Source organism: Pelobates fuscus, chromosome 8 (assembly GCF_036172605.1).
Source record: "Pelobates fuscus isolate aPelFus1 chromosome 8, aPelFus1.pri, whole genome shotgun sequence".
Taxonomy (NCBI): domain Eukaryota; kingdom Metazoa; phylum Chordata; class Amphibia; order Anura; family Pelobatidae; genus Pelobates; species Pelobates fuscus.
In genome coordinates this window covers 70,812,656-70,826,420 of record NC_086324.1, presented here as the reverse complement: position 1 = coordinate 70,826,420, position 13,765 = coordinate 70,812,656, and the positions used below count along the sequence as shown (strand labels likewise).

General features: G+C 37.1%; 1 protein-coding gene across 1 annotated transcript in view; it reads right to left on the bottom strand.

The window, feature by feature from the left end:
* Window positions 1–12,256, bottom strand: part of TRPM8 (transient receptor potential cation channel subfamily M member 8) — a 35,541-nt gene extending 23,285 nt beyond the window's left edge. Inside the window, exons 1-10 of the mRNA XM_063430020.1 lie at window positions 12,146–12,256; window positions 11,880–11,953; window positions 9,684–9,840; window positions 7,666–7,843; window positions 6,454–6,626; window positions 5,349–5,523; window positions 5,012–5,079; window positions 4,312–4,512; window positions 2,387–2,489; window positions 116–234 (exon numbers count right to left, since the gene is read on the bottom strand). Coding sequence (XP_063286090.1) covers window positions 116–234; window positions 2,387–2,489; window positions 4,312–4,512; window positions 5,012–5,079; window positions 5,349–5,523; window positions 6,454–6,626; window positions 7,666–7,843; window positions 9,684–9,840; window positions 11,880–11,953; window positions 12,146–12,235 — 1,338 coding nt within the window. The 5' untranslated portion in view covers window positions 12,236–12,256. The remainder of the gene's footprint in view (window positions 1–115; window positions 235–2,386; window positions 2,490–4,311; window positions 4,513–5,011; window positions 5,080–5,348; window positions 5,524–6,453; window positions 6,627–7,665; window positions 7,844–9,683; window positions 9,841–11,879; window positions 11,954–12,145) is intronic.
* Window positions 12,257–13,765: the final 1,509 nt, after the last annotated feature.

The following is a 13,765-nucleotide window of genomic DNA, read 5'->3' as shown; positions in this document are numbered from 1 at the left end:
AAAATACAAAGCAAACAAAAGTAGAGATATTATAGGAGGGAACATACACAGAGAGGTCTTTTGATTTGATTATTATGGTGAATCATGATGTTTATTCATGGGTAAAGTAGCTCACCTCCCACCTCCGGTCATTTGTAAAGATCTCCTCACTGGCCAGCTCCAGCTGGTTCCATTCCAGGAGAAGTTTCAGCTGCGCATTCCAATTATCTTTAGCCTGTTCATTGGTGCTGAAAGCTGCAACATGGATATTTAAAAATGGCCAGTGCGAGTTAGAGGAAAAGTCATTTGATTAACAGGATTGCAATCTCTGTATTATTTACATGACTATTGTACTTCCTATTATAGCTTTTATATATCACTGTATATAATATGCCTTGTTTATATTTGTAGTCAACTTTAGGGGGTGGTGTACTTATGCTATATGAATACAAATATATGTACAGTACATGTAATAATGAATTCAAATGTAGATACATATTAAATGGTTATTGTATATTTGTTAAACCTGTACGAATAGGAAACGTTGCAATTGTGATAAGATGAGTGAATAAAGCCTCAAGCCACAGGTTTTAGTGTGTGACACATTGGGCATGCAGCCGGTCCTCAAGGGACCTTTTGTTCTTTCTGCTATATTTGTGGTTGTAGATGCGTAAATATGCATATATGCTGTCATACTTCACAAAATTCCATCTTGATTTTGGGGAACACTAGGGGGATTTGTCTCATGTATGAGCATACCAGCCAGTAGCACGTTGATGAACAAACATACACAAAATTAATCAATGTATGCAGTACAACCTAAACTGGCCATTTCATCTTTTTTCATTTGCTTTCATAGGAAACTGGGAAAGCACTTTGGTCACTCAAATCAAGACAGTCTTGTTAAAAACAGGACACTTGTTAGATAAGGGTGATTTCCCCCTCCCCTCCCCCCCCCCCCCCCCTTAATTATTATTATTTTTTTATTATTATTTCAATACAGGTAGAGGTATAACAAAGAGACAAACAAAAATATGTTAAAAGAACACTCCAAGCACCATAACGACTACAGCCCATTGTAGTGGTTATGGTGCCCTAGCGTCATCCAGTGGTAAGTGGTCAAACTATTTTAGTATAGTTTGACAACTTTCCTGGGGCCAGCCGAGCACCTTTGGCAGCAACCCCTGCTTCCGGTCTTCACCTGCAGAAGAATCCGGTTAACTCTACAGAAGTAAGCAAGGTCATGCAAGACAAGATTCATATAACAACAGTAAGGAATACAGAGATTGGGAAAAAGGAGGTGGTTAAATGAGTACCCAGTTTAAGCCTCGCTGATGCCATCATGTATGGATAAAGTGACTCACAGAGGAGTGCTAAGAAAGAAAAGAAAAAGAGTTCTCTGAGAGACAAACAGCGTGGAGAAATGTTCCTAGGGAAGTTTGCTGTAAGAGAAAGGTCCATGAAGATGATGGTGGTTGAGGTTGCTTGAAGTGAGGAGGGTAGAGAAAAAGAAACAGAAAGAAGAATGGGAGGAAAAATTATGGATGATTTTTCTAAACACCAGGTTTGGGAAATCAAACTTTGAGTTTTGAAAATTACATGTTAATCAAAGATCTATAATACTAGGAAGGAGAAGACTGATAGAATTTGTATAACTATACAAATGAAGAGGAGACATGCGGCAAAAGAATTCGAGGTATTGGGTGTATAATGGTCTTTAGGTTTTTGGTAACAGCCGTGACAAGGTGCTTATGGAAGGGAATGACTATGATTAACTGTAAGAAAGGGATGAGTAATATACAAGTAAAAGATGCGTATGATCATGGCATAGAGACATAGCACATAGTAAGAAATACCGAACAGCTGACATTTAAATCATTCAAACTAAATTCACATCTAATGATTTTTATGAATTTTGGTACGCTGGCATCATAAAATGTAAAATAAAGAAGCCAAGTTGAAAACAAAAATAAAAGTTTAGCAATTAAACCCCTTAAAGCTAGTAATACGTTTAGGAATGGTTATGTTTACAAGTTACCATATTAACAATGGAAGCAAATGGTCTATACAAAACAAGGGACACATTTACAGTACGAATTTAAATGAAACCCATAATTAAATATTAAGATATATTTTATTGCCGCAATCTGTATAATATAAAATGATAAATCACAGCTGCTACACTTTTCATAAACAGTGTCAATGTTGCAATTTCCTCAGATGAAGCTAGCAATTATTAAATAGAATGATGTTAATGTTTTTATTCTACGCTTTATATAAAAATTTGTGACCAAAGGCTTATAATAACCCCCACACCCACAACATGAAAATAAAGCCTTTCTCGCTATTTACAGGTCTGTTACACTGAAATGAATATTGATTTTAAAAAAATTCTTATGTGAGATACCTTTATATAAGGCATATGATATAGCATTGCTCACTATCTCGTCCCCAGCTTGCTCCATTTTGATCACCGTAAGAAGATGAAAATTTTCCATAATCTCTTTTATCTGCAAAACAGAACATCACAAAGCAAGTTATAAAACCGAAAACCCATGAAAGAGATCACTGATGTATTAGTGAAAGAAAAACTTGTAAAAATTAATAATCCTTATTCCAGGCCTCCCCATGATACAGCATTTCTGATCTCATAATGGTAAGTATAAATCTCCAACTAGCATAAATATACTTAAACACAAAAGCCGAGAGCACCCTATTCTCTAACTGTAGAGTTTATTCACAAATCCTGAGGTGGGGGAGAAATGACAAACGAATTGCAAATGTTCAACCAAAATAGCCAGGCTCTAAAAATCACGATTTAGAATTTTACCAATTTTGGATATTTTGGCCTACAATTTACAATTTCCTTTTTCATGCCTCTGAAATGTCACAGTGTAATGAATAAGCCCGATCCATTAGTGAACACATTTAATGTCAGGGTTATTTGGTAACGTGTGATTTGTGTGGAATGCAAAGTGAATATGAAAGTTTAGGCCGAAATAGCTCATTTTCCAGTATGTAGTCATTTTTAAATGAGCTTAAAAATAGTAACAATTGGCAAAATGGACACAATCCTTTTAATGGAAATGAAATCAGATTCATGGAATGTTAGAACACTGGGCAATCATCATTGTCTTGCAGAAGTTAAAACCACTTTAGCATGTTGATTATATGTCTCTTAGTGCACACTTGTTCTTCTGTTTGAGTATATTTGTCTGTGTTTCTTGGTCCCTTTTGCTACTAATGGGTCTATAATGCTTCGCAAAAGGTAAACGCATTGTTTTAGGACAATATATAGAGACACTGCTCCAGCATAGGAAATGTGTACAATCCTAAATTTAGATTTATCTACTGGGATCATATAATGGTAATTACATATGCAGACAATGTCCTAAATGTCCAAAATCTGGAGACTGCTTTCCTCTAATAGCATCATCCACATTTAATACTAGAAGAACAATATGTCTTGTGATAAAAACATGACCAGCTTCTTTCTGTCTGGATGCTAATACCTTCATTAGAAATTCATCATTTTATTAAAATGGCCATTATACCAGAATTATGATCGCGCTTTTAAAAAGTCCAGCTCTCTGATAATTAATGATGAGAAGTGTACATCTGGGGGTTTTAGAGAGAATAGCGTGTGTTTTTTTAAGCTGCTTATTTCTGTGAAATGACTTTTTCCATCTTGTAATATTTTCCAGAAGCGATAGCAAGAATGGTCAGTGTTAGTAATAAGAAGGGTACAGAAAATAACTAGCGATGAAATGCGAGAGATTTTGCTAATGGCTTAGATCAAATGTGTTTTCTTGTAGCATGTATTCTTAGGATGTCTATAGGAACTGCTGCAGATTTTTGTGAATTACATTTGGCATCAGGGTCAACCAATCTGTAGCCATCACTTACAAAGAATTGGGCATACTGTCTTCTTATTGTTAAATGTCAAATAAATACACAACTAATGCTTCTCTGCCTTTTCCAGGATATTATTCCTCTTTTACAGAAAGTTTCGTTTTTCTAATTCCACATATGACTACAGTATAACAGGTATGGTGTATACAATTGAGCGGAGCGGACAGAATTTCAACCATGCAATCCTTCGGTTATTCTTTCTACATTATTTGTGTGCACCCCCCTTTGTTGGATGTTAGTATGTATTGCTAGACCACTATATAGCTGGGTCATTGCCTGGGTTTGTGCCCATGGCTTATTGGCCAACCTCTCTTGTCCAAGATAATGTACAATAGAATTTGCCTGAGTGTGTGTCCCTGGCCAGTATGAGATAATTTACTATGTGAGAAGGGCATACTATGTGATGCCCTGATAGTGTACCCATCGTATCCAGGCTTCCATCTCTTCCTCTGCCAGACGGGACACAGTTCTTGGAAGGTATCGGAGCAACTTCTCTTTGATGGTCGACGAAGCTAGTGAAGTACCTTCTGCTTCAACTAAGCTAGCAATAACATCAGCTGTTTGCCCAGATCCCTCCACAACGACGCATGGAATTTTACTCTTGATGGCTATGTTAATTGCCTGAGCGAGAGAAAATAGTTATTTATGATTTTTCAAGGAAAAGTTAAACTGGATCATATTTATGCTCAATAGTTCTGAATATGTCTTCTCTGGGAAAAGACTGACAAAATTTGTAGGGTATTATGTATAATGCACATATTGACCTTTATTTTATTATTTTGGGTAAGCTTTTTACAATCTATCAGTTAACTTTTCAAATGATTTATCTACAAAATTTCCCATAGATTTTAACGGTGACTTTTGCAGAAAAATCATTTAGAAAGTTCTTTCTAACAGATTGCAACCATTTGAAAGTTTATCCAAAAATATTAAATCACAGCCATAATTCAATAGTTATCTTCTTTCATTTTCCACTCTAACATCTCTTTAGTCCTCATTTGTGACACGTTTCTATGTAGTATTTTTTTACTTGTCTTGTTCTGATTTTTTCTCTATAATACTATTACTAATACTATAATACTATTTTCATATATTTCGAGAGACCACTCCTCTCACTTACCTTTAGCGTTTCCTTCCCACCTCCTTGAGCAAAACACACAATGGGTATTTTCCCACCATAATTGGAATCTGATGAAATACAATTAAAATATGTTAGTTTGATAGAGTTGTTGTTACTATAAAGTGTTTATAATGAAGGACCACAAGGCTGAGTGATGTTAGTCTGTTTGACCTGCCTTGAGCTATTCTATACTGAATACATATCTAATCATTTGCTACTGAAAAATATATTGCTTGTTAATCTCTGTTTTGTACTATGTCCCTCCCTTAATCCTAGAAGGGAGCATACTCAAGGGTGATCAATTGCCCCCAGTCCCATGTCATTATAACCTACGCACCAGGCACGTTGAGTTCAGAGATGTACTTCTCAAGAGATGCTCGGAGATCTGCTTCAGTAGTTGGATGGCCATGGGATCCGTTGTCCACCAGGATCAAATGTGTGTGGTTGTTATCCAGACAGTACAAAGGATCTCGCTTCTGCTCATCCATTACATAATGAGCTACGTAATTCCCCTGTCATGTAATATACAAGGTTAATCTAAAAGCAAAAGACACCCCAAGCTTCATAACCTGTACTTCTGTACTTTTCAAAACATGACAAAATGCATTTGGTTTGTAGATGTGATATTGTATATCAAAAAGCATTATCATGCAATACATAGAATCACCAGGGTTAATATAAAAGCCTAATAAAGCAAACACAATTAAATACAATACATTTGCATTTAAGCTATATGATCTTGAAATCCAATTTATGTTATTCTGTGGGTCATGTTAAAGGAAATATAGATGTAGTATTACTCTACATGAAAAATGCCCTAATACCCATGATGAACACTATGGAATTGAGTAAGTAGCAATGCAATACCGGTCTTAGGGATGGCTTGGCTTAGCGTATAAAGGCAGGAGTGACAATGAGACAGAGGCTGAAGTGAGACAAGTCAAGGTCAAGGAACACAGAAGTACATAGAATCGAAAAACAGGCCAAGGTCGAGGGGAAAAGAAGTTATGATTATTGATCAACAGAGCCAAGTCAGAAAGCAGCATAACCAAATAATCGGAATCAAACACATTCTTGGGTTGTCTAGACCACAACAGAGCACTGAACAGACTGCAATGTGGTCTTAAACAGCTCAGGAACAAGTTCTATTGGTCAACATCATATTATGGCACTAGAATGTGACACCATGACTCAAGTCAGAAAAGAGCTGCCAGAGTGTAACAGCTGCACCCAAACAAGGTAGAGGCCATGGCAGTTATTTACAGCCTAAAAGGTAATGGTTGTTTTAGCCCACCTCTACCAACATCAGGAATGATCTTTCATTTGAAATTAGTCATGACTAGACTGATTAGAAAACAGCAATGTTGACCATTGATAAAAGGAGTGAAATAAATTATCTCATCATGAGGTACATGTGCCATTTAGCAATACAGTATTCAAACCTCTGAGTCTGGATTCCGAATAAGTGTCTCACGGTTGGAAATCATGCCCCATGCTGCAATACCAATGGCTATGACTTTCTCCTCCGAGCTCCGGCTGATGGTGTTGTCTCTGACCACCTCCCCAATATACTTCATCAGGCCATAATGAGTGCCCCCTGTTATAATCCAGGCTCCTAGAAAGGACAGGAGAGGAAGTGTCATTAAACTGATAATCCATTGTCATGCCCTCAGTATATATACACACAGTCATTCATTTATTCAGAACTGAAAAAAAAAAGCCAAATCTCAGAAATATGCAGAAGCAAAAAAACGCAATCACAAGTAAAATGGTAAATTCAAAATAAAAGAGAAAAGATATTACAAAGAAGATCAGCACAGCAGCGGCAATTCATTAAATTCATTAGACCATTGCAAGTTTTGAAGTTCTAGTTATAAAGGAGACTGCTAGTAACATATCCTTGCATAATCCTAGTTGACTTGCAGTGCCTTACAAACCATAGTGATTGTTTTAGTAAGGTAATGGTATTCCTATCAGAGATAAAACATAAGTTATTAAAATCTGTAAATATTACATTTCATTTGGAATTAAAGGGGTCTATCTTCAGAATGCAAAAATTTAAAGGGACAAATTGAATGTTGTGAGTCACATGCAGTGGTGAAGTTTAAAGATGGTGGGGCAGAATTGAACAATGTCCTCTGGCTTGTTTGGCTCAGCCTTTTACACTCATGTTGTCGACCCCTGACTAAATGCGTTGTTATGCCCTGTTCGACACCATACACCTATAGATGCATGACCATGGGAAACAGCAGTTACTTTAAAGTGGACTGAATTCAGTCTAGATGCTGTTTCCTAAAGACAGTCCAAGACGACAGGATAGTATGCAGTCTTATTTGTTAGGGCGTCCATGATCTGATGGCCCAAAACAAAGTAAATGGGTGATGCCAGAAATCCTGTTAGAACAGACCAAGCATGTCTAGGTGGTCTATGCCCCAAAAATGGGGGAAATACGGAGCAGCTTCCACTGGTTATATGCCTGATCTTTTGCTCCTATTAGGAATATTTTTAGCTTTTTACTAAGACCTGTGCTTTGAATGAATTTCTTGCCTAAGGAGGATATCTAATGTGTTCCGTGTTCTTTTGTCACTTTCAAATATTTAGCCTCCTTCTATACTCAGTCACCCAATCACACACACAGGTAATCCACAAAGCACCCTTAGACTGAGCGATGTAAATGAGTCGGCTGAAGATTTTGCGCATTCGTGGTTTGAGAGAGAAATTCTTGGCTCCTCCAGTGACAGAAATGATGAGATTTGGGGTTTTAAGCTGCCAGTATTTGGTCATCAATTCATACAATGTCTCAGGGGTTGTGTCTTTAGACAGCCGGATATACTGTAGATGGGGAAACATACAATTTTAATACGACATACAGATTACAAACATACCCAATAAAACACATTAGGCTAGTATAACCTATATACACATAGTATACACATATACACATTGTATACACATATACAATAAATATCCCTAACCTACACCAATTTGCTCTAAGTGCCTGTACTCTTCAGAAAGTTGTCTCCAGTAGTTACCAGTGGTTGACCACACATAGTTGAAAAATTAACTATTTTGACCGCTACCATTATGAAAACTATTGGAGAAGGAAAGCAAATGGAGAAAGCTCCAAGCGACATAATTTGGATGGACCAGATGCTTCCTTGCTATGATTTTATGTTATGCATTACTTAAAGGGATTCTCTAGTGCCAGGAAAACAAACCCGTTTTCCTGGCACTGTAGAATCCTGGAGTGCCCCCGTTTTGACCCCACCCCCACCCCCCATTCGACATCACTGAAGGGGTCAAAACCCCTTCAGTCACTCACCTGAATCCAGCGCCAATGTCCCTCGGCGCTGGGTCAGGCTCCGCCCACACCCAATAGCCGCGCTCGCATTAGGATCTCCCCATAGTAAACCATTATTCAATGCTTTCCTATGGGGATTAAGGTGACGCTGAACTTCCTCATGCATAGCGCGAGGACGTCCAGCGTCCAGGACAAGGACGTCCAGCGTCGTTTAGACAACCAAAAGTCGTCTAAGAACCCAGAAAGTAATTTCACCAATGAGTGGGTGTAAGTTGTTTGCTAGTGTTGGGATTATTTTGTCGTGATCTAATATATTACTTGTAAAATCTTATCATCTAAGAAATATGAAAAGTCAATTTCAACATATTTCTCCTGCAAGGAGACCGCATATGGGCCTCAATTTAATTCTTTTGGACACATTTTTTAATGATCACAATTTGTGATCACTGATTTATCTACAGAAGTCACCATTAACATCTATAGTCATTTTTAGAGATAAATTGTGATTAGATTGTGATCATTTCAAAAGCTTATCCAAAATAAATAAATCTGGAAATCAGGTTTATCTGTGATTTATAATACTGGAGACAAAAACAGAAGAAGAGGTCATAAATAGAGTCATCTCTACAACGTCTGAAATTCCCAGCAGTGAGCTGTTAACATTGTATGATTTACCGTTTAAGGCGTAAAGTGAAAACAAATTTTAAAAGGGTGATTTATCTTCTCCACATAGTTTTTAAAATAATTTTCATGAAGGAGAAGCAGAAAAAAATAAGTGGAATAACTGAATACATGACACAATTTGTGTCCTAAATACCGGTAATTAATTGTGATTGTGTTCTGAGAAATACTGCATATGTTTAAACTTGACTAGCTGGTGTGAAGTGACTTTAAGAAATTTACAGTAGCTTTTTTCTTTTTAAAAATCCCACGTACTTCACTACAAATGTTTTTAAAAAACAACAAAATTCATGCCGGGTTTAACACAAAATATGTATTTTGCTTGTACAAAATAAAGTGCTTTATGCTTTAAAATGTATGCTTTCTCAGTAAAAGAGGAATTGGATTTGTGGATTTCCATAGTAAAAGGCTACCCCGAAGAATGTTTTCGAGTTCCTAAATCCACATGGATAACAATGCCTTCCATTCTCTCTTGATTCCTCAAGCCACTCGTTTGTTTTTCTCTTGTCTTGTTTACAGATCTTGTCTAATATTCTGAGGTCTAGGTAGTTTTTTTCTTTAAAACCTATAGCAGATAGGCAGTTTATTACTAATCTTCTGTCCACACTCTTCACAGTAAGAGTAAGTAAATACGCAGGGCTATAGACTCAATCTATCCATCAAGTATCTCCCCATCTCATTAGTTCTCACCTTCCCTCTCCTGCCAAATGCTTCAAACTGAATATCCCCATAGGCATCTGTGGGCAGTTCCTTTGTGTGTTTCTTGTAGTTCCACTTGTCGTTTGTGTTGTTTTGAGTGTCTTCAATGTGTTGAGTCTTGGAATAGCCACACTTACACAGGCTTTCTCTGAAATCGGAGAAGAAATCATTTAAATGTTAGTACCAAAGAGGCCCATATTTCTTTCTATGAGTCACTGATGCAAAACTTTAAGTTAATGAGAGTATCATGATTTACAGTTGTACTATTTTTCAAAAATATATTAAAAAAAACAGCAGTAGCAGCAAAAAGATAGATTTCCATCTCTTGTTAAACTATTACTCAAATGATCTTCAGATAACCTACCGTATATACTCGAGTATAAGCTGAGTTTTTCAGCACATTTTTTGTGCTGAAAAACCCCAACTCGGCTTATACTCGAGTCAGTTTCTGTATTATGGCAATTTACATTGCCATAATACAGACAGGGGGCTGGCAGGGAGCGTTTACTTACCTCTCCTGCAGCTCCTGTCAGCTCCCTTCTCCTCCACGCCGGTCCTTTCAGGACCTCTGTCAGCTCCCAGTGTAAGTCTCGCGAGAGCCGCGGGGTCATAGTGCGGCTCTCGCGAGACTTACAGTGTGAGCTGACAGAGGAGCTGACCGGACCGGCGCGGAGGAGAAGGGAGCTGACAGGAGCTGCAGGAGAGGTAAGTGCTCCCTGCCAGCCCCCCTCCTCCCCCCACTGAACTACCAATGCCACTGGACCACCATAATATATATATATATATATATATATATACGTACTTGGCTAAGATGTGTTGGGGACATGTGTTGATTTATTTGAAAGTAAAGTTCATGTATTGTCTTAGTATCTTTCAGCTGCTCAAATGTATCCTTCAACTAGGAATATGTTAAAATATGTTTGTCCTTCTCCCTGCTCAATAATGCCCAAGGGTCCTAGGGAACCACCATCAAAAGAGACTGGCCCTGTTACTAGAATTCCCATTCTCTGTGGGCTATATTAACCTTACTGACATGGTACTGCTTCCTGATTCCCTTGCTGGCCCAATTAGCCCTAATATCACTGCAACCAATAATAATAATAATAATAATAATAAAATAATAAAATAAATAATAAAATAAAAAATAATAATAATAAAAAAAATATTAATGAAACAAAAAACAATATTAAAATAATAATTAAAAAATAACCCCCCACCAAGGCTCTGCATCACACTCTGCATCACACACACACACACACACACTGCATTCATACACACACACTGCATTCATACACACTGCACTCATACACACACTGCACTCATACACACACACTGCATTCTCATACACACACTGCATTCATTATTTACACACACTGTAAATAAATATTCAATTAATATAATTTTTTTAGGATCGAATTTTATTTAGAAATTTACCAGTAGCTGCTGCATTTCCCACCCTAGTCTTATACTCGAGTCAATACGTTTTCCCAGTTTTTTTGGGTAAAATTAGGGGCCTCGCCTTATATTCGGGTCGGCTTATACTCGAGTATATACGGTATATCCAAAACCCGATTTATTGCAATCACGAGAATAAAGATATACATGGGGTTATAAGCATAATATGTCAGATTATATTAAGAAAAAATATAGAAATTCTTATCTTTGGCACATAGCCATAATCAATTAAATATACTATAATATATATTTTTTTAATTTAAAATTGAAAAGTTTGCAATATCACTACAACATCATCTAGATAGAACATAAAACCTATTCGTCTAACATATCCAGGGGATGGCTGGCAAGGTGCCAATGGGGCAATTGCCCTTGGGCCAGTAGCGTTTAGAGGTTGTGTGCTGCAGGCTTAAATTATACTGGAAATGTGTTGGGATGTCTGTTGACAGAGTACTGTAAGAGTGAGGCAGTGGGTAGAGATTGTGCTAGGACTTTGCTGGTCCAACACTGTGTTCGTTCATGTTTGGGCTGCTGGCCATGATCTCAGTGCAATCCAGGGAAGGACTGGGCAACTGGCATATTTTACAAGATGTAGGATCAGTGATTATTGTGACTAAGAGAAGGTCGACCAGTTATACTTGCCCATGAGGCAAAGAGTTGTCAGCCGTCCCCTGCACATCTCTATGTATCATAATTTGTTAAAACAGGGTGAGGGGATGAACAAGTGCTTACAGTGACCTAGAATCCTTGGTGTATGTCACACACTCTCTCTTCTTAAAGTTCTCTTGAATGAATTTGGCTGTGTCCTGTAGCATGTAAAGTTAAAAGAAAGCAAACAAACAAAACAATGAATAAATAATTGTATAAGACAAATTGCAGCATGTTTTAATTCCAGGTTGTAATACAAAGTGCAGGAAAGTCAGTAGATAAATACTTGTGTAAGATAATGTGTGCCCAAGTAAATACGAAGAATTTAGACCAGAGGAGATATATCTTACAATTTCATCCAGAGACAGTTCAATGCTGCGGGAAAAACTTGAGTAGAGTGTCCGGGAGCTCTCCAGCATTCCACTCCTGCGACTTCTCATCCTGGACAAATCTGTGGAACTGTCCACAAGCCTGGAAAGAAATGAAAGACCAGGGACTAAACCTTGTGACATTGATCAATACAGAGCTTAATTTGGTTACTACAAAAATGATCAAATAAACTGTAGACCATGTACAGAAGGCTGTTCAACTATATGTCTGAGATTAACCAAGATAATGACGTACAGATGTAGATGACATAGTTAAAGTATGACATTTTTAGTATAAGAACAATTCTGTTAGAAAGTTCTAAGTCTGTAGCAATCATCAATTGGTAACCATGATGACTGCACCACTTTTAACAACTATTCCTAATTCCATTTAAACACCACCCAAAGAATTTCTCCACACCAAATAATGGTGAACAGTGCATATTTCCTGAATACCCACAAGCAAATGAAAATGATTCCTCATTAGCACAGGCGGATCATAGCAAACCTTGCCGTGCTGCTCATATGACAAAATCTTAATAAGACTGTGCACCCATTGACTGTTTCTCCTTCAGATCCATCAATTGTTTTAACTGATAGAGGCAGGATGGTACCCTAACCATTACAATGAGCTGAAGTGGTTATGCTGCTTAGAGTAGCCGTTTCTGTTTTCTGTTTTATTACACAGTTAATTTTTAGATACAAATTCCAGGATTGTGATGTCAATATGTAAATAGTTTACAGTAGAATTTCTATAAGACAAGGAGCATTAAGATAAAATAGAAAGAAGAAAGAAAATAAATGCATTTTATTAAATAATTTAGTATAATTAATCTAAAGTATCAAAATGTGCTTGTTGTTGTTGAACCGTTACCAATCCATAATTTAGCATTTGCTATCGCTACTATTCCCACCTACCTAGCTAGGCTGCCTATTTTCCTAGGCTAGTTACATTTTGACACCTATCTCCAGTAGTGATATTTACACTAATGGTATTGGTCTAACTTCCTAATACATATCACTTTATCTATGTTTTTGTACACGAGCACATTTTGATACTTTAGATAATTATAATATATTATTGAATAAAATTTATTTATTTTCTTTCTTCTTTCTATTTTATCCTATTGCTCCTTGTCTTATAGACATTCTGCAGTGATCTGTTACCTTCATCATAGTACATCTTATCTATCCCAGTCCCTCCTTGTACACATCCTTTGTCTGTTTATTAGTTTTCATTTAGGGTTACTCCCCGTCCATTAGTGTACAAGATATTGGCTCTATTTAAAGTGATTTACATTCCCAAGAACTAGACGACACATAGCTTGGAGGTCAACTGAGCTTTTATTCACAGGTCACGGTATTTATGCAGTTCCCCATGCAAGGGGTTTACAAACTGGTATTACAGTTTTAATCAAGGGGACTGTGTGGGAAACTGACCCTGCAAGGTCTTTTCCCATCAGGCCATGCTGTACAGGAGAGATAATTGTGTAAGAGTGTACTGATAACCGCATTATCTCTCCGTACAGTAAAACATACCATTGTACATTAAAATCCATAACTTGTAAAATAGTAAGTGGAATTAGTTGAATAACCCTTTAT